This window comes from Anopheles moucheti, chromosome 3 (genome assembly GCF_943734755.1).
Source record: "Anopheles moucheti chromosome 3, idAnoMoucSN_F20_07, whole genome shotgun sequence".
Classification (NCBI taxonomy): Eukaryota; Metazoa; Arthropoda; class Insecta; order Diptera; family Culicidae; genus Anopheles; species Anopheles moucheti.
In genome coordinates, this window is record NC_069141.1 from 33,712,862 (window position 1) to 33,737,682 (window position 24,821).

Sequence of the window (24,821 nt, forward strand, 5' to 3'; positions counted from 1 at the left end):
AAATGTATCTTCCTGGTGCATGATAAACGGCTGGATTTTGAAATGCTTCGAGAGAGAGAGAGAGAGAGAGACAGCACATTTTCTGTCAGACGTCTTAACTGTCAAAGGTTAAGACGTATAAAACGTCAGCTACTTCTCTCACGCATCTGTCAAAGCTAAATTTTTCAATTCGCTGTAAATTTACGCTGTGTGTTGGTTAATCATTTTTGCTCTAAACTTGAATGAAAATTGGTGAAAATTGTGCATCTGCTTGGTGCTTGCCCTTGTTTGTTGGAGGGCTGATTGGGAAGAATCTTTACTTTCCAGGTTCCTGCAATCTGTGGGCAAAACGACAACTGTGAAAGTGAAAATTTCCCTGCACGACGGTCTCCCTCACTCTCTCTTTTCAGCTGGTCTGCAGGTGTGAAGTGAAAACGCGATTTTGGAATTGAACAAGCGATTAAGGTGTCTGGGAGTGTTAAATAGGAAGTTTGCATCGTTTATCAGCAGCATAATGTGCGAAACGTGGTCGAACCATGTGGAGATACGAGTTGCAAAAACAGGACGCTAAAACATCACCGCATTTGCTGCGTTTTTCGATCGATGTACAGGTTTCGTAACCAGGAAAAATGATCTGTGCAGTGCCGTGGTTTGCTACGATGAGACATGAGAGAGGGAAAGTATGCTCAAGAAGATCTGCAACGGTGGCTTCTAGTGGTTCCAGTCCGCTCAACCATCGGTGGTTCTCGATGTAGCTAAAGATGCAGCCTACAGTGAAAACAGCAACAACAAAGGGCACACAATCGATGACGTTGAGGAGCATGTGAACATAGCAACCCACGTCGAAACGAACCCTCACCGTCATCATCATCAGCAGCAGCAGCAGCAGCAGCATCATCAATCCGCGACGTCAAAGTGAAAGAAGAAAGAGACGCACGATTGCCGCTCGCCCGCGACCCTAAGTCAAGTCGTCGTGTTCGTCGCGTGTGCAGTTTCACTTTCCCTTTTTGAAAAGACTTTTATTTTTTATTGACATACCACAAGAGAGGGAGAGTGAAGCGCGTGTTTGGGGGTAGGTTGCTGATTGTGTGTGGCTTTTAGCAACATCAGCAGCAGCAGCAGCAGTCAGCAAACGGGTAGATTGATTTAATGGATCAAGCAAAAACAGTGTAGTATGTGTGTAGTGGGTAGTTTTATTTATGCGCCTAATCCCTCTATATTGCAGTTGAAGCGGTATATTTGGTGTATTTTTCCGGTGCTGTTACGAGTGCAAAATTTACGAGTTACGAGGGCACAACAAAAATTTCCTGTTTCGTATAGAAAGCATGCAAAGTGGTTGATCTTGGTTTAAGCTAGTGTATAAGGGAAGCAACGAAGCTCTGCGCAAGTTCTATTATTGTTGTTGGGAAGCCAAGTGTCATGTGGCATGTGTCAAAAGTGTAAACAATTAGTGTAGTGCTGGTGTTCAAAATCTCAAATCGTAAACCATGTTTATTGTGTAGAACCATACGTTTGTAAAGTTCGTAATCTCAACAACGGAAAAGGAGTATATCCGGAGGAAGGTAGTATCTTTGCCCTCCGACTGCTTCCCTGAGTGGTTCGTCTGCTGGCCACCACCTGCCACCGCGAAAACACTGCGCATCATGGATGAAAAGAAACCAATTCCAACGCCTGCCGGTGGCAATGCAACGGCCACCGTATCATCTGCAGCGGAACAGGACGAAAACGAAAAGCGTGTTGGATGTGCACACTACAAGCGACGGGCAAAATTTGTGGTAAGTTTCCGCAGAACCCGGAACCAGGAACTCCCTACTGGTCTGCGATGGGATGCTGTCCGCCATCCAAGGTTATCGGGATGGTGGAAGTGGAAGAAAAAGACAGCGAAAGTAGCGAAAACCAGCCCCCGTGCTGCTGCACGTCTAGCCAGGCAGTTCATTCACTTTCGTTCATCTCGCCCAAGAGACATTCCAAGACACCAAACACACAAATACATACATGCACCGCGAATCAAAATTGTAACAGTGTATTGCTCTCCCCGTTGGTGTATGTGTGTGTGTATGTGCCGCATTTTCTCATTACCCCATGGATAATAGGATGATAATTTATGATTTGAATGGAGCAAAATCACTTTCACCGCCCCGGTGTGCACCGGCGATACCCCGGACTACTGGGGTTGGGGTGTTACGATTATTATTTTATGTTTTCTTCACGCTCTGTGCGGCTGCTCAAACTCATATATGCAGACGCACGTATAAAATCTCCCACTCTAAGCTTCCGCCTAATGCCCATGGTAACGACGTTTTATTAATCACATTTCTTCATTTTTAGACACCTTGCTGTAACAAATTCTACATGTGTCGATACTGCCACGACGAGAATGAGACACATTTCTTCAACCGGAAAACGGTGACGGAGTTGATCTGCACTGAGTGTGACACCCGGCAGCGTGTGCAGGCCGAATGTGAAAAGTGTGGCGTACGATTCGGGCGGGTAGGTACCAAAGGTTGTTGCTTGCGGAAAAGCTACATTGTAATGTATGGTTTATAACACGGTCGGATGAATGAACCGTTTGAATTTGTCTTTAGGTTGAAGTAATTTGCCTATTAAGTTTTGGTTTAACCTATCCCCATTTATTATAATGTAGACTTCGTCTGTGTGTCAGAAGCTCGTAGTCTTTAGCTTTCTGATGGTTCTATCATTATGGCTTATAATACCTCAATAAGCATAAAGCAGCTTTATTAAACACTCTTGATTGCCAGGAAATAGTCAAACAAAATAAGCGAATTAAGCAAAATAAGCAAATAACAAAAGCAAATAGTCAAAGGAAATAGTATATCTGATTCTTACTTCAATTCATCCTTTGGACTAAGTGTTACAGTTTATATGTCAGAGTCATATCCGCAAAAGTTAATCGCCTTAAATATTCCGTTATTCTCAGTACACTTGCCTGGTGTGCAATCTATTTGACGACGAGGACCGTAATCAGTATCACTGTGATGGGTGCGGAATTTGCCGCGTCGGAGGCCGTGGACGATTCTTTCACTGTGAAGTTTGCAATATGTGTTTACCACTCCAGCTAAAGTTCGACGGGCATAGGGTAAGTTTAGTAGGGATTGCAATCTCACCTAAAACATGTATGTTATTAATTCGATTTTTTCCTTCCTTTGTCTGTACAGTGTGTGGAGAATGTGTCCCGATCGAACTGTCCCGTGTGTCTGGATGATATTCACACATCGCGTATTCCATGTCACATTCCCGACTGTGGACATTTACTACATCGGACATGCTTCGAAGAATTGGTGCGTGTTTTGCAAAGTACTTGACAAACTGACGTGTGGAGCACAACTAATATGCATCATGCCGTTTCTGGTGTATTTTTTTCAGCTTTCGTCCGGCCATTATGCTTGCCCCACCTGCCAGACGTCGATGATGGATATGAACCAGCTGTGGGAGTATCTGGATGCGGAAGTAGCCGCGACACCCATGCCAAAGGAATACGCAAACTATTACGTTGACATTCTATGCAAAGATTGCCACAAGGTAAAACTGACGAGCGTTGAGAGAATGTTTGAATCGTTGACTAAACCTTTTCGCATGCCTTTTTGCCTCTTTCTCAGGAGTCAACGGTGAAATTTCACGTAGTTGGATTAAAGTGTACTCACTGTGGTGCATACAATACCTGTCGGACGAAGACGAAAAGCATTAATGGATGTAGTAGTAATACCGGCAGCAGCAGTACGAGTGGAGGTAGCAGTGCGGCAAGTAGCACAGCACCTACGAACACTTCCGAGACGACTTCATGGATAAGGATGGTTCCACTGTCGATGGTAGAGTCGGATGATAGCGCCATCGATGATATCGCCATTGACGACAGTGAAGATGGTAGGACACAGGCATCGCGACCGTCTTGTAAACCGATCGTTTGACTAATGGGAGTTTTCGGTTTTTTTCAGAACGACTTGTCGATCGGCTTGAGACGTATCTACACCACGTATCCCATGGTGACGATGACGGAGCAAGCACATCGGCCGCCTCGTCTTCTTCCTCCTCAAACTCTTCGTCTTCCGCTCCGTCCTCCTCGACGATGGTAAGTACCGCGGCATCGGTTGGCGCTGGGCAGCAGCAGCATCGTGGAGTCCGTCTTACCAATGGTACCAGCAGCAGAAGTGACGCGAGCAGTTCATCCAGCTCTGGTGCGTCCTGTCCCAATGGCGGCCAGGCGGGTAGTAGTAACAATAGTAATCGTAGTAGCAGTACTAATAGCACCAATATAAATGGTACCCTGGCCGTGGTGAGAAGAACCAATGGACGGACGGATGTAGCAGGCTCCTCGTCCTCGTCCGCTGCACACGACGACGATCGTTCCTCGTTCGATGATAGCAAAAGTAACGATAATGGCGGTGCAGCTCCAATCTGAGAGAAATGTAGTGGACAATTATCAGATTGATAGGTCGAAAAGAAATTGAATGTGATCGTTACAAGTAGGAACGTGTGTTCTTTCCTAAACGCGAATAGAAGGGATATGTCGAGCATGTTTGGGAGATGCGATAAAATGGTTCAGATTGAAATGGTCAGAAGAGACGAAAAATACACATGCACCCATATCTCAAAAGTGTAACAACTATTACATTTATGTGTAAACTGTTCTGAGGCGGGCTGGGATAGAACCACGACTGGATCATACCCTCCGTACGCAGGACTGACTATTCGGCTATGGGTAACATTCAAGTCAACAGATGATAACCACAGCCTCTATGTAATGGCTGGCCAAACCCGACGAAGGTTGTAGAGCCAAATAAAAGGATGTAAATTATTCCTTTTTCGCTCAATCCACATAAAAGCTCGACAAACTAGCGTGACTTTAGTCTAGGACGCCGGGCTGATGTTCATTCCATTCGCCAACACTCTATATTGAATAGCTTCTTTTGTGTTCATTTTCTCGTTTTACTATCGTTCCACTCTTGTAACTTTAGTGATGTTTCGAATCTCAGTTAACCTGTCAACGTGAAACAATGTAAAATAGCTGTTTAGATGTATGTAGCCATTTCCCACAAGCAACAACAAAAAAAATATCTGAGGTAGTAACGTTGTAGTTAACAAAACATTTACATTTACGTGTACGACTATTCTGTTCTCTGTGTTGGAATAAGGATATCCATTAATCATTAGGTGTTAGGTAGCGTTGTATTCAACTTGAAATGGGAAAAGTATGAAAGGCACAACGGGGACAACAGAACGTTGATTACTAACAGCTTCTTCTACGCTTCTTTCTTTATGTTTTGTGTTTTTCTCTGTCTTTAAGCTCAAGGCACAAGTTTTGTAAAATTACCTTTGTTATGCTTAGATAATTGTAAAGCAGTTAACCACACCCACACAAAATCATTGTAAGTGAATGGAAATTCTAAAATTATGTCCTAAACCTATAGATCCGGTTTCGTCTCATTTGGCATATCTACTAGTTTTGTTAACATTAACATTGCCCGGCCTGATTTTAACTTATAATTCTGTATCATAGAAACACAACATTCTATCTGCTTTGCGTAATTTCTGTTTTTGTTTGACGTGGATAATATTTTAGCTAATTTTCTCTAATCTGTGTTTAGAAAATTGTTGTAGACACAAAAACCAACATTGAGTTCTGTCCGTGTAGGAAGTACCATCACTAACCTTACGTTACGCGTGAAAAGTTTAGTGTTTTTGATTTTGTGATACATTAAATTCGCTTCGTATGTCGATTAACGTGGACCGATTATATGAATTATAGTGGGTAATAACACGACTTAACAACCAACAATTCCCGTAGGATAATTTATATGGCAGGTGGAAAACCATCCATAGCACGTATAAAGTGACAGCAGTGTGGGAAGAACGCTTGTAGCTAATACGACAGTTCTACAAGCGACCATTAACCTAGCCATCGTGTCGTGCTGCAGGAGAAATGAAAAGACGGTGCAAGGATTCGCATTAAAATATCAATTCCAACAAGTAATGCAGAATGCTTACTTATACCTCCTTCTGTATTGACAACTAACAGCCAGTAGTGGGAATGGTTTCATAAGGCTTGAAAAATGTGTTTTGTTAGCTTCTTAGCGAGCTAATAAAAGCTACAATAGTGTGTGCTACGGTACGTACGGCGTTCAGTGACACATTGCGCTGATCTGCACATTGCGGAAGGGATTCTATTTATTCACCTTACTTTTATCGATCGCTCCTACACACTCCTGTAGAATGGCTTCATTTCGTTCCCAGTTCTCTACTTGCCCTAGGCAATAATATAGATCGGTACCGGTAACTTGATAGATAGCGCGAAACAGTCGATAATCGATGATACACACCGGTGTAGCATTTCATTTGTTGTAATCTCACTAGCTCAATGGTTCAGCAATCATTCGAATGCACTTACACTTTTACACGCCCGGAAATAATTAGCAAAAGAAAACCACAGTGGACCTAGGAATTAATACCAATTTTTCATATATATATATTTTGTTTATAGCTAAAATGTAGTCAAAGCTAAACCAACAACCCACTCCGTCAACGATAATCATACACTTAGTAGCGATAGAGAGAAGCGATCTTGCAACAGCAAAGAGGAGGAAAAAAAAACATTGCAAACTGAACCTGCTTGCAAACGATGAAAGAGACTAATTGAGAAAACCAATAGAATATAATAAATGTAATGGAGTTTCGTGGCACCAGCCAAAAAAAAAAAGAAAAGGTAGAGATCAAACTGTGAATCCAGCAACTAAAATGTAACTGGTGCCGCCAACATTTTTCTCTCATACATAGTCATGGTCTGATTTTTCGGGAAAAATTTAATAGGTATTTAAAGAAAAAGTGTAGAAACGAAACACTGACAGGTATCGGCACATGAAAAGTGTAAAACATGAATTTAACGTTTAGACTTACTACAAAAACAAACAAGCAACAAAAACTAAAAATCCATGATCAAACAATCGTCATTAAAGTGAAATGCAATTACTACAAACATACTAGAGTGACAGTCACTAACTATGGTATACTTGCGCCTAAAGGTATGCTGGCTCTCTCCGGGGGGGAAGTTATAATAGTTTCGGGGCGTGCATTTCGGCACAACTTTCGGTACCCCGGGGGTTGGAATGCTGCTGAATGTAATTCGTTTCAAAGTTGCGTACTACACAATAAACATTTGCTCTATCGTTTGAACTAATAGATAAAAACATAGCCCACGGTATGGTTGTTGTCGTTCTGTCTGTCATCAAATGAATGAAACTCAAGGCGCAACTCGCGGCTTTTTATGTTTCGCGTTTTCCGTTTTTATTCGGTTTTCTATCATATTCCGATGTTCTTACGCTTTCTTACGTGACGCCAAATCAATCGGGAGAACGTCAGTTATCATTTGTACCGTAGCTGTAGTTGTTGCACCTTCGCCTTTTTGTTTCGTTAACTGTAGCTGTTTAGCTGTGTCCATCCATTTGTTCGGAAATTTTTGCGCGCAATTCGTTTCGAAAAATGGATGTACTCGTTTTACAAAAGTCGGGTTAAAAATTTGCATCGAACCGTAACACTTTAGTTTTCGCTTTGTTTTATGTTTACAATTCATGATCCACTGAAACCACGTAAAGAAACCACGTTTAAAGTTCTGGACGTTACACTTAATTTGTGGGATTTTGAGGCGAACTGAAGCCGGTATACACACATTGCCTAAATCTTCCGTATATCGACTTCATAAATTTCTAGGTAGAACTTAGGAGACTATCCAATTATCGATCGTAGGCATATGAAAAGGAATGGTTGGCTAAATCATAAACCGAAGCGAACAGAATCCGAGGAAAGCATCTAAGGATGTGCATTAGAGATGTGCGCACTGAGCAAGAGTGAGTGAGTGAGTTGAAACCTTCGAGAGAGTCAATGAATATAACTCCGCACGAAAAGTTTTTTTGACTCCTATTTTACCACTCTTTGCGTTTATACTCACCCTCACTCTTTGTGCCGGCTAGAAACTCACTCAGTAGTGAGTAAATTATAATCACTTACTCTGTGAGTAAATAATCACACAGAGTAATCACTCTGTGAGTAAAAAAAATTTATCATTTTCAGTATAAAATGAATAACAAAACACGCACTCGCTTTTACTCTCTCTCCCTCTTGTACTCAATAAATACAAGCTATCAAGAGAACAATCCGAAATCCCCTTACAATCCCATGAATACAATCCAAAGAGAGTGATAAAACATTTCTACTCACTCCTGAGTGAGTTGCTAGTCGGCACAGAGAGTGAGAGTGAGTGTAAACTCAAAAGAGTGATAAAACATTAATGTAGTGTAATATTTTTCAAGTGAATCTCTAAAGAGTGAGTCAAAGTTTCAAATCCGTAAACCCACTCTTTGACTCTGATTCAACTCACTGATGAAGAATGATTATTCCCATCTCTAATGTGCATCCGGTAAAGGCCGCCATCCCAAGAGACGCAATTCTGTAAGTAACTTTTTTGAAAGATTTCTTCGGGGAGATGTAGGATAACTGAAGATTTCACAAGTATGTGTATTTTTATTAATCGCCATATTTATTGCAAAATGCCACGAATTAAATTATCGTCCAAATATTGTTTAATCTCCCTGTGTCTTTGCAGGTAACTTCCTCCCCATCGTCTCATGGTTGCTCGAATGCAGACAAAAGAAGAAACAGAAAAACGTATATGGGCTTATGAACGGCGGCTACACGCGATCACTATTAAGTACATTCAGGTGGAAAGGAAAAAAGAAACATCCAAAAACACACCACACTACACGAAAGGACACAAGAAGGATACACATTCGTTGAAACGCCTAGCAAACACCTAGCAAAACATAAACGGAGATGCCTCGACATCTCTTACCTCACTACAATCGCACTTAAAGCGCAAGGGGTCCGGCCTTGTACGCGTTGAGTGTCCGAAATCTTTGGCACGCTGGGGATTCAACTGTCTCGCTCTCGGGAGGGGTTTGTTTTTGTGTATCTGAGTATGTGTTCTTTTAATTAGTTTGCCCCGGTTCCGGGTAAACTCACCAACGTCCGCCTTGCCATCCGTACTACCATCTACGTGTTAAAGCTCTGCACTCGTTTTAGGGGAGCAATTCCACCCCGAGCGAATTGAACCTACGAAGGTGTGTATCGTTTCCACTCCAGTTCTCATTGCTATGTGTGTGTGTGTGTTTGTTAATATGTCACTCTTTTTATGTTTTTCGAACTCCTTTGGAGAGGAGTACAGGAGGGGGTGAACCTGATGATGGACCTGGACCCATGATGGTGTTTTCTTGCCAAACTCTAGCTCACCTCTTTTCAATAACCAACTTTCCGGTCGGTTTTGGGACGTTGTTGTCCTTACTTCTTTGTGTTTGTCCTTTTTTTCGTCCTTTCCCGTATCGTGAAGACGATAAAGTTGGGGCCTGTACGGCGTTTTTAGGGTTTGTTGATCGAGGGAAGGTTGAGGGACAGCTGTGTTTGGAGAATATGGGAAATTGTCCTTCAAACATTCCAGTTCTCCCAGCTTATGGGTGGCAAGGTGACGAGTGCTGACGAGGGGACGGTGGTTTGTTGACGTTAGCTTTCACACTCGGACCGAAACCGAGAAATGACCTTCCGTTCGTATGGAGAAACCGTACCCACCGACGCTTCGTTGGGTGTGGTTGTAAAACTGGCTGGGGTTGGTGTGCATAAAAGTAGTGTCCCGATCTACTTCCGGTGCCGCTGGAGATCATTTTTTCCTTCCACCGTACCTTTACTACCGACAGCGCCACCGTTCGTTCCGCTACTGCACGCCCCCCCACCGCCATCCATCGATGAGGACGGCATAGGACCGCCGCCCAGGACGGCTGAAGCTGATTGTCGACGGTTGTTGCGCTCGACCGCTTTGGCCGATATTTGCTGCGAGCTGCGGACAACCGTCAGATAGACCGGCCGGTAGAGTGGCGCCAGGTCCCGGTGCTCGTTGTCGCTCACATTACACCCATCGTACACTTCGCCCAGCAGGAACTCTGGCCCGATGTAGGTGCCACCCTCGACGTGATCGATGGCAACATCTGTTACGGGAATGGGAAGAAGAAAAAAACAATGAAGGGACTTTTTTATGTTGTTTTGTGTGGAAAAAAGCGAAGAATGAATAGTGTCGTTAAACGACCGGAGAAGCACAACAAGTAGGGCACATAGCCCGAAAAGGGACGCAGTAGACAAAATGGCACCGAAAGTGAAACGGGTTCGGTGGCATGGCTAACCAATGCCTCTGATCCTGTGATTTACTATCTACAAAGTCTTGTATCGGTCATACCCGGGTGCAGAATCTGTTCCTGATCCGGAGCCATTTTTTGTGTTGTTATGTATGCTGCGGGTCGAAGCCCCAACACTTTGCCGATGAATTTTGAGTGACGCTTTAAGTAATCTCGTACGTTGACGTCGTAAAAGCTGAGTGGTAACATTTTACTTCCGCTTACACGGATACCCGGGACTCTGTCAATGAAAGAATGTGAATTGACAGGGTGTTCTTTTTTTTTTGGGACAGAATTCTCTTTAAACCCCTGCGAAGGGATTTCGTACCGCTGTATAACGCACTTGATTGGAAGGTTTAGCGTTGTTTTTTCGGGGTTTTCTGCGCACCGAATGCCTCCTTGTGTTTAAGCGGTGAGAAACGTGTATTAAACGTGGTTGTTTGTAATTTAATTTGAGATTTAAATGCCTAAGCAAAAAAGATGCAATGCGTTTGCAGAAATTTAGGCGCAAAATACGCCCGAAAGTATGCAAAATGCAGAAGTATGCAATACGCCCAAAAGTATGCAATCTAAATTTGTTTGACAACTATTCTATCTAAAAGTTCGTTCTGATTTACACACTGCACTGTAAATCGAAACTATCTGTTTCAATGTCCTATTTATTGCCAATTTCAATTTCCCCTCAGTCGCGTCTAGCAGGTTCAGTTAATTTTCGATCCAGTAATGAATGCTTAATATCAACATTCTCTCTACTGCACGCGGTTGTAGTCTGCCACACAGGACGGTATACGAACTTCCTGTTTAAGGGACTATTATGTCTTTTTTCTCTCTTTCTCTCTCTCTCTCTCTCTCTCTCTCTCTCTGTCACTCTATCCTACCGCGAGTAGCTAAAGGATAAGCTGGTACCGTTTACGAAAAAGGTCAGAGGTTGTCATCATGCTGTCGCCCTGTTTCCGGTTAGTGAGCGAACGAGGACCAGAACGCGGGTATGTCTATATGCAGCAGTGCACAGTGCTCCGGTCGCACGTCCTTGCGTAGGGGATGGAATGCAATAGCGCTGGAACATGGACGCACCATTTTCTCTGTCGTTTCTGTCCCCGGTCCCCGGGTTTAGGGTTTACTGACAAACGGCGACAAAGCCACGAGGCAAGCAGGACACCTGCCGTTCAAACTTACCGTATCCTATGTGCGGTTGAAGATTGCTGTTCGGTATTCGGAACGGTACCGTACCGATCGTGATGGGGAAGTTAATTTGCAAGTCGTCGCCAGATTTATCGAATTCCAGGCAGGCCTGCGGGAGGAGCACAAAAGGAGGTAAATGTATTTGCATTGTAAGATTAAGCAGCCACGGAGCAGGAACAGATTATGCAACCAGGGGTGTACGTGGATGGTACAGTTTGTTGGCCAATTGACGATTGATTAGTGTTCGATGGTGGAGGTGGATTTGGCAACGCTTCACCTGCACTTTAATCCTCCCTGCAATATTAATTAATTCCACGGCCTTGGAATCGGATTTATGCGGAACATTCCGCCCAACATTCTGCCACCAGCTGTGGTGACTGCTGTGGTTTCACGTTCCGTTTGCGGTTTTGTCCCACAATGTGTGCGGAGGTTTTTCCGCGCGAATTGATTCAAGCACGGCACGGATTTATGGGCCCATTAGATGGGATTTGTTGCAGCCCGATGGGATGATAGCTGCTGAAACGATCGCCATTTTAGCAACGATTAATTTCTGAAAGCCTTTTTTAAAGGTTTGAATTATTAATAGGGACAAAAATGATGCAATCGAGACATGATTGAACGTTAAGCTTCAAAAGCTCAAATAAAATTGTTTGGTGCCGTGACCAGGATGCAAAACTTTCTGAATGACCCTGTAGATTATCCTATTAATTGTGTAATGCTTTCATATTTACGTTACATCGTTAATCGAAAAAAAAAGTTAAACGCGTCTGATTGTATAGTGAAGCTCATTCGGTACAGTTTCCATTTAATGGTCAGCATTATCTTTCTCTCCTTTGTCCAAAATCAATGATTGCATTATCTCTGTGTGTTGCAGCAGTGTGCTGAAAGCATTTTAAAACCACACCACAATCATGCGTCTACAGCCAGTAACAGCCGTGCCGGTCTCCGGTGCACCGTAACGCGAACGTGACAGATTGGGTTTGGATGGTAAGGATGCTCCTTAACCACACCGCACCCAGCTCCCAACCGGACGGCGTAAACAGTTGTGTGTGGTGCTGATGTTGTACTTGAGGGCAACAGCCTCGTGCAGGGATTTTGTGGCAGGGCTAAGCGCGGAAGGGCTCATTAGAGTCGAGAGGTTCCGTGTCGAGGATTAGGCTACAGGCGTAACCGGCATGCAACGCGTCCAAGCACACGTCTGTCTTACCACGAGCGTGTAGTAGATCTGTGCCAGCCGGCAGACGCCCATCGTGGTGGTCGGTACGGTTGGGATGCGCAGGTTGGCACAGGTATCCTGCCGCTCGTTCGGTACCACCGTTTCACCTTTGTACTCGAGCACCAGGTGTTGGACTTCCTTCGTCACACCGAGCACGCCACGCTCGACGAAGAACTCGCAGTACTGCAGCAGGCGCACCTTCAGCTTGACTGCCTCTTCGCCCTGATTGTCGATGATCGATTTCAGCTTGAGTGTTTCACCGCAGCAGAATGCCGTCCGGTCGAGGGAACAGCTGCAAAGCAGTGGGGGAAGAAACAGTGGGGGTTGTTTAGCTGCAATTCCACAAATCGGTACACGACTGAATTCGTGCGGTTAAGCAGTCGAGGGATCATGTAATAATCTGCTCAGCCAAGAGGATTGAGCCCGCTGATCGGATCGGATAATTCCCGCACGAGAGGCACGATAGCAGGTCATTAGTGGAGTGTGTTACCAGACGGTGCCAGTTCATCGAAAGGAAAGGCTGTGTTCTAATTACTGTTAGGTAATTTATCTGCCCAACCAATGCACAGTGTGGCAAGGAAAGGTGCATGAAATATGCTATAGAAATTAATGATTGTTACCTTCTTATCAATGTCTTAATTCTTTACTAATTATTTCAGTTTCATTCACTTCGTTGAAGGGTTTTGTATATATTAAGGTATTGCTAACGAATTATTTAATCGTTAAAGTAGCTAACTTCAATTAGTGATTTACGCGCCTGAAAGTATGCAATTAACGTCCTCTTCAGTCCTAACAACGCTTTGCGGGTTTGTAAGCTTGCAGGTTCGCCGATAAACATTGTTAATGTTCTCACAATTAAAAAGTTCTTCAACGTAATAATTGCATACTTGCAGGCGTCGCATACCCCAACACAATACCCAACCGAAATTAGTGTCCAGGAGTGCTAAATTATGCTAAAAACAGGGTCACAACCAACCGATCGTTATTGAATTTGTGGTCATATTCATAGTTCTTGTTCAATATGCTGAATTGGCAACATCAATCACTAAAACTTTAACCATTCCAAAGCTCCTGCAGCGCTGGTTGTTTTGAACATTAAACTTTATCGTTACAAATCGGTGCTCATTCCATGCGCTGAAGCCAAAAGGGCAAATAAAACAAAAAAGTCGGCAAAGGTCCATAGAACTACAACACATTCCATTTTGGGGCATTTCTTATGCTCTTACATGGTTACCACACGCAAACAAACGGCGAACGTAAAGCATGCAAACAACAATCATTATTTTGCCTTCTCTTATCATCCGCTCCACGCTTCATAAGAACTGCACAAAATGGAAGGATGCCTCCGAAATGCGATTATTTCCACTCGAAACTCATAACTCAAAACTTTCACCAGACTGGGTGCACATTCCCGTAAAGGTCATCGAGGGATAATAGAAGAAGCAAAAAAAAACAAACGGGAATCTTTGGCGTACTTTTCAAGACTGAACAACATCCGCTGAAAGATGCTTAAATTCCGGGTTCTTTTTTTTTGTCGATTTCCCGCGCTATGACGGCGAAAGGATCCGGTGCCATGCTTGAAGACAAGTGCGGGAATAAATAAAACATTCGCAGCCTTTTACGTACCTGAGCGTAACGGGTCCTTTGGCACAGCATAGGCAACACTTGACCTTCTTGTCCTGGCCCGATATCGGTTTCTTTGGAGAGCGTTTGGAAAGAGAAAAAAAAGGGAGGAACCGGATCCGTGTGACTTAACCTATATTTCTTGGTTTCTGTTTGGAACTAATCGAACCGGCCCGGTACAACGGCACCGTGACCATTGTACGTACAGCGGGCAAGGGATCTCCTTTCCCATTTCGATATAATACCTACTCACCAGATATTGCTCATCCATACAGTCTATGTGTGGTCCGATGATGGTGAAGTACTTGATGCCTTGCGGTGGAGAAGCATACGGAATATCAATCGTTGCCTATCACCGTAGAAGAAACCCGGATCCGAATGCAGGCCACAGTTAGTCCGAAAATGGCGAAAAGGCAGAAAGGAAGCACGTAAGGTGTTGGTATATATATATGTCATAAATCGGTAAACGATTATGGACTACGCCGTCCTCGGGTCGGGTAGTCACTCGATTCAGTTCGATTCAGTCATATTCTCCTGGGCCTTTCCGTATCGCACTCCAAGGGGTGGCCCAAGCATTAGTTGCACACCGAAAAAAGCAAACCTTCCCCACAGCAGAATGGACGCCACTGGAAAGTATTTCCGCTCGACATCAATCCTAACCCATTCTGATGACATATTTTACCAGTATGTATCAGAAATGTGTTCCTTCCCCACCCAGCAGGATACGGTAGCCGGATTTGATGAATATTTCATCAGCTTTAAGCTCGTACCAATGTGGCGGTGGCTGAAAAGGTCTATGCCGCCCGTGCCTGTGTGTGTGAAAGAGTGTGAAAAGCTCGCCCGTAAGCGTCCAGCTCGCATGGTGATTTAATTGATTAATGGAAAAACGGATTTCCTAAGCTCCCGGATGCAGCGTCGGTGTCGGTGCTGTGTGGTAAAGAGTTGTTGACCGTTTCGTCCTGAAGGCATGGTGAGTATCAACGCAAGCCCATCTAATGGGTTTCTCAATCAATCAATGGCCAAGCGGGATGCATCAGCCGTCCGCGCACGGCGTTGGAATGAAACATTTATTGATAAATCTGTTGCGTTTTAATAGGTTGCATTATCAGTTGCAAATTATCCATTTCGAATGCACCTCCATCGAGGAGATTTTTCAAAAAGGCAAAGGCGGTTGTGCGGAATGGATCATGTGATCGAATGTGTGTGATCATTGATGGTGTTTTTAACTATTTTTCAAAATTAATCTGCTTGATTGATCAATTTCATTACCTGGGTTCTGTGGGTTTGGTTCTGTAAGGCAGCGCGCTGTGAAGAGTGAAACAAACACGACAAACACGACACTTGGTTCGAATGGTGCTCTGTCAACAGTCATGCCGAACTGTCACTCTACCTTAACAGGTCACAGTGGACGGAGAATGAGGTAAAAAAATAATTTTTACTCTCTTGATATCGGTACTCTCAGTATTTTGGTATTAAAAAAGATGGTTATACATTTAAAAAGCCAAAAAATGATATCTTGAAACGCCGTACTTCCGGAGAATAAAATCATCCAAGTGCACATTGTTTTCAAGCCCGTGACATTCAACAAATAAAAGCAACAAATTTGACCCGTTGGGCAATATAATATTACAGTAAAAGATAATATTTTTAACATATAATCATGTATATGAAACAAATACTGAACAAATGAATAGGCATACATGATTGGTTATCCGTTTTCGTTCCAAAATAATAGGTGTTCTAAAATAATTGTTAGATAGTCAAAAGCGTCCTTAATTATTTTTTAAGTTTAATTTATTAACTAATGTCTGCCTTGTGGCTCAACAAACAAACTTATAGCTAACTTAAAATTAAAATAAGAGCCAGGAGAGGAAACGATTGAAAGGGGTTAAGAATTAAAGAGAGGATCGCAACAAGGAACGGAATACGCAATGTGAAAGGTGGAAAGCAAACAAAGGAGGCGAGGAATTAAAATAAATAAAGTTTCATATCAATTTTTGTATCCATATAAAACCATTTTGCGAACAAATTAATGAAATATGCAGGACATCTATATTTTATCTATTTTATTTATATTTGTAAAGGTTCTATGCGGATTGCCAAGGTATACATAATTTCAAGGTGGGAATCAGACGTGTCAGACAAAACCAAACACGGTTTGTGTTGTGTTTTGTTTGTGTGGTATGTTCGATATGTGGCATGTTCGGTTTGTTTTTGTCGTATGTTACTCTTGTTTGTCTTGCTCGAAGACTGACAGCGCGCTGCCTTGAGTAAGCATATGTTTTCATGCAAATAGTATACTTTTAGTACAAATACAAATACAAATACAAATAGTATTGTGGCAAAGCATCCATTTAAAGATTCTCCTATTGAGAGTCATGCACGAATATCAACCGGAAAAGCGTATGGTTAATAATTCTTAACTACATGCGTTCAATTTTACGCTTCATATCAATTCCGTGCTAGAAATTGAATAGGAAGAATTGAAATAGGAGGAACCCAACCATCAACACGTTGTTGCCCGCGTGTACCCAAATAAATTTGACCGTTTTGCGATCAACAGTATCTGCTTTCTTTTTTTTGCCATACCATTCACGCGGAACAAATGCAAATGGGTACGATGGGAAGAAAATCGCGGCTTATGATAAAAATCCCCTTCAACAGCGATCCCACTTCCAGTTGGGAGTGATACTGTAAGCAACGAAAAAAAAGGACAATAAAGAGTCACGCACATAAACGGACCAAGACCCAGAGTGGCCATCATGTGAAAGGCATCTGTCCCCGTGGATTGTCACTAATCCTTGGCTTCGTTTCCACTCGACTCGTTTGCGGGCAAAACTGAATATTTTATCACGCTACTTTCGGCCATCCAACCATACCTTGGTTCTGGTCTTGTGGGGGGGGGGGGCTGCTTTCGAAACCCCGGGTCTGTTTTGAGCCATCACCGAGTCGAATGCTGCCGGTGGAGCGGGTTCGGAATCAAAAATATGAAATGTGGTTCAATTGTTTTGGGGTCCCGGCAGTGCGAACGCCTGAGAATGTATGCTGCGGGGATTGCGAACCGTGTGACCGTATGATTTTATTATGGCATCATTTACTTTCTTCAGCGCGAAGCAGCGCGCTCCACTCGGGCCGGGGGGGGGCCGGGCACGTGCCATAAACGAAATGCGATTTACTGAGCGCGAGTGAGTGAATTTTCATGTTAATTTACTTTCCCCCTTTCTTTCTAGGTGGATGTTTGGGGGTGACGATGGCGATGTGTCATATTCAGTGCTTGCAGCCACGGTGCAGCCACGGTGCGGAATGGCACACAAAGATAACCCGACTCCGGCTAAATGTTGTTGATTGTCTTTGCTTTTTAGTACGGTTTTAGCTCCACCGTATCGTATTTATCGCTGGGAAATGAGTTTATCGTCCACTATCGCCACATTGGGCGAACAGTGTCGGCGTCGGTCTTCATCGTCTTACCTTAACGAAATAACGGATGTAACAGGCACGTGACTCGAAGCTGCACGGTAGATTGGTTTCGGGGATGTTGAAACGGAACGGAAACTGATGCTGGCCTCGCACCAGCACCGGTACGGTCACGTCCAGTCCTTCGCCCGCCCGTTCGCCCCATATGACGGCCCGCTCGTCGATGTAGACCTGATCGTCCTTCACCTATATTCCGGCCGCCGTGCAAGGGAGCAAGATATATACACACATAGAGAATATAAATAAAGGGACAATAAACCGAGCGGGACCGGTGCTCCGATACCGTATCAGATGCAGCTCGGTGGAACGAGAAATTGTTGCGCATTTGCGAGACGGTTTTCGGGAAGGGGTGGCCGATTTTTTGATAGCCATAGCGCTCGACAAACTACTACTCGAACGAGGATTTCAAGGGGGTAAAGGGACATAAAAGGGCGATGATGCTGATGTCCATTACCGGTGAAATTTGTTCGGTGGACAGACGGTGTTACCGGTGTGTGTGTGTGTGTGTGAGTTTTCGTGAAAAGCTGCTGATAATGATGCTGCTGTTAATGTGGACAATGAGCTGAATATTGTGCAGCTGGATCGTAAATACTGTTCTCTCACCGCTATTTCAAAAGCACGTAAGTTGTGGTAATGATAAGGTTTTTTCTTGTGATTGTATTAATGATGATCTATAACATATTTTTTGATTATCTGTACTCGCCGTTTTTTTAGTGGTTTTTCCACTGATTATAATTAAACTATATTTAAAAGAGAAAATAATTAAATGGACGTTCCGTGTGTGTTTTAAAGCCGTATGGTTTTAGCCGAATGATCTCCTAATCATTACACTTCCATTAATAATTCGAAACAGATGCCCGAGCCTGGGCTGTCCATTCTGTGTACGATACTGTACCGAAGTATGCAAATAAATGAAGATGAAGCTCCATGCCAGTTACGAGATTCGATGACAAACGTACAGAAAATGTGGGAAGGCAAAAAAATAGCACGCCACTAACTAAATCCATCTCGACAGCTGAACAGTGAACCGCCATGGAGTCTCAGTCCCAGGCCTTATAATGACCGACAGCACACAAAGCTGGGGCCATCAAAGGGAAAGGAAAAGCGAAACAAGAAAAAAAAACTGAAAAGGATTAGCCGATGAGTGAGCATCATTTGATTACGTTTCTTCCATTGCGAAAAACGGCCAGTTGAACGTTATTTTCCCGTGGTTTTACATCCCGTCCCCACCAAAAACCCAACCGTGTGTGTGTGGCAAGCACCGGACACACTGCAGCTCTTGCAGTGTCGAATAAATAAATAACAGCAAACAAACCAAAAAAGAAAATCGGGATTGAAACAGACAAACTACCACGTCACGGGTTTAGATTTAGGGTTTGGGGTTTTGAGCGTTTGACTTTGAGCGCTCCAAATAAACGGCCATGGGAATTTGAATGATGTGCGTAAATAATTCATCGCAGGCAAGGGAAGCGAAGTGAAGGGTTTTGGGGGGCGCTATTCTTTGGCACATTGAAGCCATTCAAGGGTGGAAATGTAAAGGATGGAGCTTGTTTTTCGAGAAGGAGCGAGAAATGATCGTGATGAATCGTAAAAATCAACGGCACTTGAATTTTGCCGTTTTTTTCAATTGAAATAAATGCCTTGATGGAAACAAATTAGACTTTAAAGGCGTTGCGATTGGCGTATGGTTCTTAAAGCTTGTTTAGGGATTTTTCACCAGAAGACACAAACAAATACACACAAAACAACTGATGCGATTTTACATGGTTAATTTATGCTTGTACCGTTGCTTTGTCACACGCTCCTGGAAGCATTTTCCTACCGGCGGAGTCAACAAGCTTGGAAGCCCGTATGCATATTCAAAGGTCGACGATATCCGCAAGGAGAACCGCTTACGGGTACAAGCCAAGCCAAAGGGAATGGATGATACGATGATGGAAAGGATACACACAGTTTAGGACGTAATTACCGTTCTTTTGTCTCCGGACACGAACACCTTCCACTCGACGTGCGCTTTACCTCTGAGCAGTAACCGGATGGCTGGAGGGAAAGAAAGAAAGAAAGAGAGAGTGAGAGAGAGAAACGATGAAGTGAAGAGTCAACTAAAGTAAGGTTAGAATGTGGTCCCTTCCTGTTACGCCATACTTCAGAGTGTAAGCTTTTTCGCAAAGCGAAAGCATAAAACAAAGCACGAGGTCGGTACCCTCTCCCGAATCGGGAAGGATGTGGGAAGGAGTCCGTAAGTCTCGCACGTTTGGCCACGGGAAGGATTGGTCAACGGAGCTGGAAGTGCTGGAATGTTGGATCCGATTGATCGTCGGGATGGATGGTGGTATGTGTGTTGCGTTGCGTGCAAAATACGGTGAAAGTTTGGGGTCGACACAAATATGTCGTCAGCATCGTCAGCATTGTGTATGCGTGTTTACCTTGCTCCACCCGGCATGGGGTTTAGGGGAGGGGGGGGGGATCTCGTTTGTCTAATGTCGTTGTTTTCTTATTTTTTGTTGCCATAATTCCATCGACGTTTTGTACTCAGCAAAACAGTGATGAACAACGGTGGTCGACATCATAACCGGCTTTTAAGTCGATTTTGTACACCGAATTGCATACTTTAGGGCGCTTTTCTTGAAATATTTTCCTAACACAGCATGATACAATGAGGTTAATTGTATGGTATTTTGCGAATTATTTCGAAAGCTTTTGTCGAGCTGAGAACCCAGACTGACACTGAGTAAATATCTGCTTGCTGTGGGGTATTGATGTTACCTCTTAGTTCAACAAGATGTCGCCCCATTATTGAACATCGCTGTACAGAGCGGGTTCATCGTGCGAAAACCTCTACGATAGGAGAGTAATCTCCGTCCACAGCCATTCCACTGATGGAAGTAGTGGTAATAGTGGTAAGATTACTTAAGAGGAATGAGGTCCGTCAGGCAGGCAAGCAGACAACGGAGAAGTGAAGCGACTGGCGACACGAGAGCACTCCGTTAAGTTGGGCACATGGGAACAGGGACGTGTGGGAAAGGGATAAATGCCCAAACCGGATACAGTTCTTACCGGTCAGCATCAGCGGTGTGCGTGTGTGTGTGCAGAAGGTGTATGACTCCGATGTGATTACGACGGATGTGTGCGCCACCGGTATACCCGGTGGCAGGATTTCTGTCATGTCAGATCCATGGAATGTCATACCATGCGCTGGTTGCGTTCTGAAGAGTGAGTCAATGGGGTAGGAAACTTCCCTGTCACCTTGTTGTTGTTCCGATCCGTTGGAAACGACGAAAGACCGGAGGAAGTTTTAGGAATTGGCGCCCCCCTCACGGGTGGGAAATGCAAACGCGTGATAACTGAGCTCCGGCACAGCAACCCAGTGACATGTGTAGATTACGTCGAAAAGCCAACAATGATCGGGAGCTTTTGGTTGGGAAAGAGATTGTGTCCCTCGTTTTCTTACGCCCCCAAGATGGGACGGTTCATGTAAGGATGTAAATTTGTACATTTGCCAAATTACAGACAACAGAGAACTTGTGTACTTTCTTCGGGGGTTTTGGTGAAGACCCAGTAGCCTTCCAGCTGTGGGTTTCTTGGGCGTGAGGCAAACATTGTGCCATTTTCAGCTTAAAAAAGCACCGAACAATGTGTGTTCTGTGCTGCTGCATGATAAGATAGAGGCCCTTGGTCAAAAATTTTCGTGTGTATACAATTAATTAGGAAAGTTGTTTTCGGTTGATACTTTTCTTCGCCGGATGGGAGCACTGGAACATGGTACAGGTAGGTTGGATCGATACGGTTACGTGGCTATCCGTATTGTCATCCTACAAAGAAGAGACTACCTATGGTGATTTGGTAAATCTTTGGTAAAACCCGGTCGTGAAAGCGTTATATCCCCGTAATCCACAGTTCCCATCTCTCGTTCGCTCTTTGTGCGCTTAGTACCTACTTAGTGTCTTTAGCTACTCTGGATTTACTGCTTTCATGGCTGCTCTCTACCTTTCATTATTATTACGGTAGTGTTCGGAACGCGAAGCAGGGGGCTGTGAGGGTGGACAGTATGAGGACACACACCATAGACATGTTCGTGCACTTAGCGCATACTTACACTTGAGCTTGAAATTTTCCGTAGTGTGCATTATGACTCGCCCCGAGAGCACTTCACCGGCGTAGTAGTGCTCCTTGTCGAGTCGAATATCGAGCTCTTTGATGTAATCCATGGCGTGGTGGGACCGGCAGGATGGTGCCCGTTCGTTCCGGCGACGACTCTTCCTGGGCGGTGAATTGATTCTTTCAAACTAATGCGCTTTCTAGTTGCTGTGGCTGAAAGAATAGTCAAATAAAGGAGAAGTCAACGGAGTCGCAAGGTGAGCCAGGGTATATTATGATTTAAATATTTCATTACAATCAAAGTAGCTCATGGCCGCGTTGGTAGGTGAGCTGACTCGATTAAATATTTCCCCCACCCGACGGCATAATGTTTGTCCGCGGCGTTCCATGAAGGGTTAATAAATAAATATGACGCTCGCTTGCGTTCATTTCCCTAATGGAAAGAGAATAAATGGTAATGAAATTTTGTGTATAAAATGACAATTTTGTAATGAGAGCGCGAACGGTGGACTTGAAAGCGACAAACCTTCGTTCGAGTTGCGAGAAAATGGAGACGCCCAGTCGTTCACGTGTGAAGCGTAATTTGTCATTCTCACTCAGTGACCAGAAATGCGTTAAACTGATTGAACAAATTGATCGCGTTTTTTTTTATTTGCGATCATACACCCGTTTCATGAAACCATTAACCGCGGCAGTTATTCACCATTATTGCTTTGTCCGAATCGAATTTCACAAGTGTGAAATGTGTGTGTGTGTGTGTACATACCCTTGAGAAAGGTACAATAAAAGCTTCCCTTTATTTCGCACGGTTTTGCGACGGTTGCTGGTGCAAATGCTCCGTGAACCAAAATAACACGCCCTTTCATCTGTACGCACGGAGCGCACAATATTAGAAATAATTGAAGCGTAAATTGGAAAAATATAATTTCATAAGTCTGCACCTTTAGAAAAGACGCTTTCTATGGAGTGATTTGTATGTTTTTTTTGTCAAAAGATTTTACAAAAAAGTGTAAAGTAAATCAAACAGCAAGGAAACAGCAGCAAAAAAGATGTGGAACATCAATTATCCAGCTCACCACGGTGAAACGGTAACGGCCACGGTGCAAGATTGTTAAAATTTCTGCACAAAGCGACTCAACAAAGCTCCAACCGAGAAAATAATTTGTGGGAATAGAAGGCACAATCGCGAAGGAAAGCAAGTAACGAGAAAAAAACCGTCCCATAAAGTGAGTGTTCAACCCCACGCGATTCAGGGGTAGAAAGACGTCGTACGACGAGCCAACCTCGTTTGGGCTTTTGGCCTGTGTTTGGCTACCACACGGAGCGGAACGTAATGTTTGATGGTATCCCAAGGAACTTATAACTTTGCTTAGCGAGCGGGACGCTAATGAAAAACATAGCTGAAGGTGAACTGAAAATGATAACCATAAATGAGGCAGGTCGGTTTTCGGTGGGTAACTTATTTGTCTTTCCTATTACACATAAACATTTATACAGCGAACAAGGTGATGGAACAACAAAGACCAATCACTGCAGGGAAAGGAACGCTTCCTGCCCTTTGATCGAATGCTGCGTTTCGCTCCAGCACATGAAAGTGTCGTTAAAGTACTGGCAAAGCTCATTAACAACAATACATACACAGCTGTGGAGAGCAACATGCAAAACAAACCAGACCTCAAAGTTTGTCGAAACGTCCATCAAATGGTTTGAGAGCAGCGCCGGAAAGCTGGTGCGGTGTTTCCTGCAAGCGGACCAGTATGTACAACGAAAAGAAAATTTAAGGAAATTATTGTTTCTTTTCGCTTCATGCTTCACCTGCCACCAGACATGGTATGGCAAGTTTCTCCGTGTACAAAAATCCAAAAAATCGCTACATGGTGAAATTCCTTCAGCGTTTTCGCCCGAAAAAGCTTGTCTAGACTAGGTGAACGATTCTTTTTTTTGCTGTGGGTCATATTGGGATTAAGGAGTAAGGAAACTTCATAATATAATGCAACTAGAGATGTGCATAAAAAAGTTGGTTCTATAATCTTAGTCATGATTGTTATTAAGAGAGTGAATTTTCATTCTATTTTCTCTTAAATAAACTTTTTTGGATTTGTAAAATATAAAAAAACTTTTTGTAGACAAAATTTTCCCCCAACTACTGACAGTAGTAATTCCAAAATTATTTAATATACCTGTCTCGACCTCCGTTCGTATCTCGTGCCGCAAGCTTCGAATCGCATGCCTTCTCGTAGGGATGCGTGTCACTACGATTGGATCATGATTTGACATCGTAGGCGGTTTGCATACATTTAAAATTTTCTTACGCTGTAGCCAGCTGGAAATCATTTGTAAAACACAAAAATTTTAATTTTTAAAGAAAATTATCGTCTATTCTATAATTTTTATGCATTTGAAGAATTTGATTATGTCGATACGGTCGAGCCGTTCTAACGAAACAAAAAAAAGAATTTGATGCAACCTAGGGTTGGAACTATGGAAATTTCAAGTTGTCAAATGCTCCAAGTAGGAATTGTCAAAAGTCCAATCGTAGCGACACATGATCCAATCGCAGTGTTACGCATCCTAACGAAATGTCATGCGAATCGAAGCAAGCGGCGCGAGATTCGAACGTAAATGGAAACAGGTGTAATTTGCAGATGAATAAAATACATATATTCCCTTACAGCATGCTAAAAATAGTAATTTGCTTAAATTCCGTAAATAATTTCAAAGGAGCAGTAAGTTTTAATTCCATAAAGAAATATTAAGGATTAGTAAGGTTTTACACCGCAAAGAATAGAAAATGAGTAGAGAGGAACTTTCGAAAGCGATGAATGGAATATTTGAACAGCTGAATATACACAACAGCATGAACAGCATAAATAGAGTAAAAGAAAAATGAAATGGTATTATGGCATGGTTCCTTAAGAAAGAGGAAAAAACATATATCAAAAATTAGGAGCACAGTATCAGTCAAAAAATATCACAACAATTTTAATCATATCGCAATGACTATTAGTCACTATAATCTATTTTTT

At 43.3% G+C, this 24,821-nt stretch overlaps 2 protein-coding genes across 7 annotated transcripts; one reads left to right on the top strand and one right to left on the bottom strand.

Annotated features, from left to right (window-relative positions):
* Positions 1 to 148: 148 nt before the first annotated feature.
* LOC128303278 (RING finger and CHY zinc finger domain-containing protein 1) lies at positions 149 to 6,397 on the top strand. 6 transcript variants are annotated; one of them, XM_053040174.1, is made up of 8 exons: positions 149 to 187; positions 1,205 to 1,754; positions 2,308 to 2,469; positions 2,918 to 3,076; positions 3,156 to 3,278; positions 3,364 to 3,519; positions 3,597 to 3,861; positions 3,933 to 6,397. In XM_053040174.1, the coding sequence occupies exons 2-8, from the start codon at positions 1,623 to 1,625 to the stop codon at positions 4,394 to 4,396; spliced, it is 1,461 nt and encodes a 486-aa protein (XP_052896134.1). In that variant the 5' UTR covers positions 149 to 187; positions 1,205 to 1,622; the 3' UTR covers positions 4,397 to 6,397. The 6 variants fall into 6 exon arrangements, with proteins under 6 accessions (XP_052896134.1, XP_052896135.1, XP_052896138.1 ...); XM_053040175.1 differs by lacking the exon at positions 149 to 187 and adding an exon at positions 204 to 306; XM_053040178.1 differs by lacking the exon at positions 149 to 187 and adding an exon at positions 216 to 231.
* Positions 6,398 to 9,672: 3,275 nt separating this feature from the next.
* On the bottom strand, positions 9,673 to 21,905 carry LOC128303282 (arrestin domain-containing protein 3-like). The gene is made up of 8 exons (XM_053040182.1): positions 21,794 to 21,905; positions 19,667 to 19,737; positions 17,692 to 17,883; positions 14,477 to 14,572; positions 14,227 to 14,297; positions 12,592 to 12,892; positions 11,379 to 11,493; positions 9,673 to 10,019 (listed from the first exon to the last, which is right to left on the bottom strand). Exons 1-8 carry the CDS (start codon positions 21,903 to 21,905, stop codon positions 9,673 to 9,675), a joined length of 1,305 nt encoding a protein of 434 aa, XP_052896142.1.
* Positions 21,906 to 24,821: the final 2,916 nt, after the last annotated feature.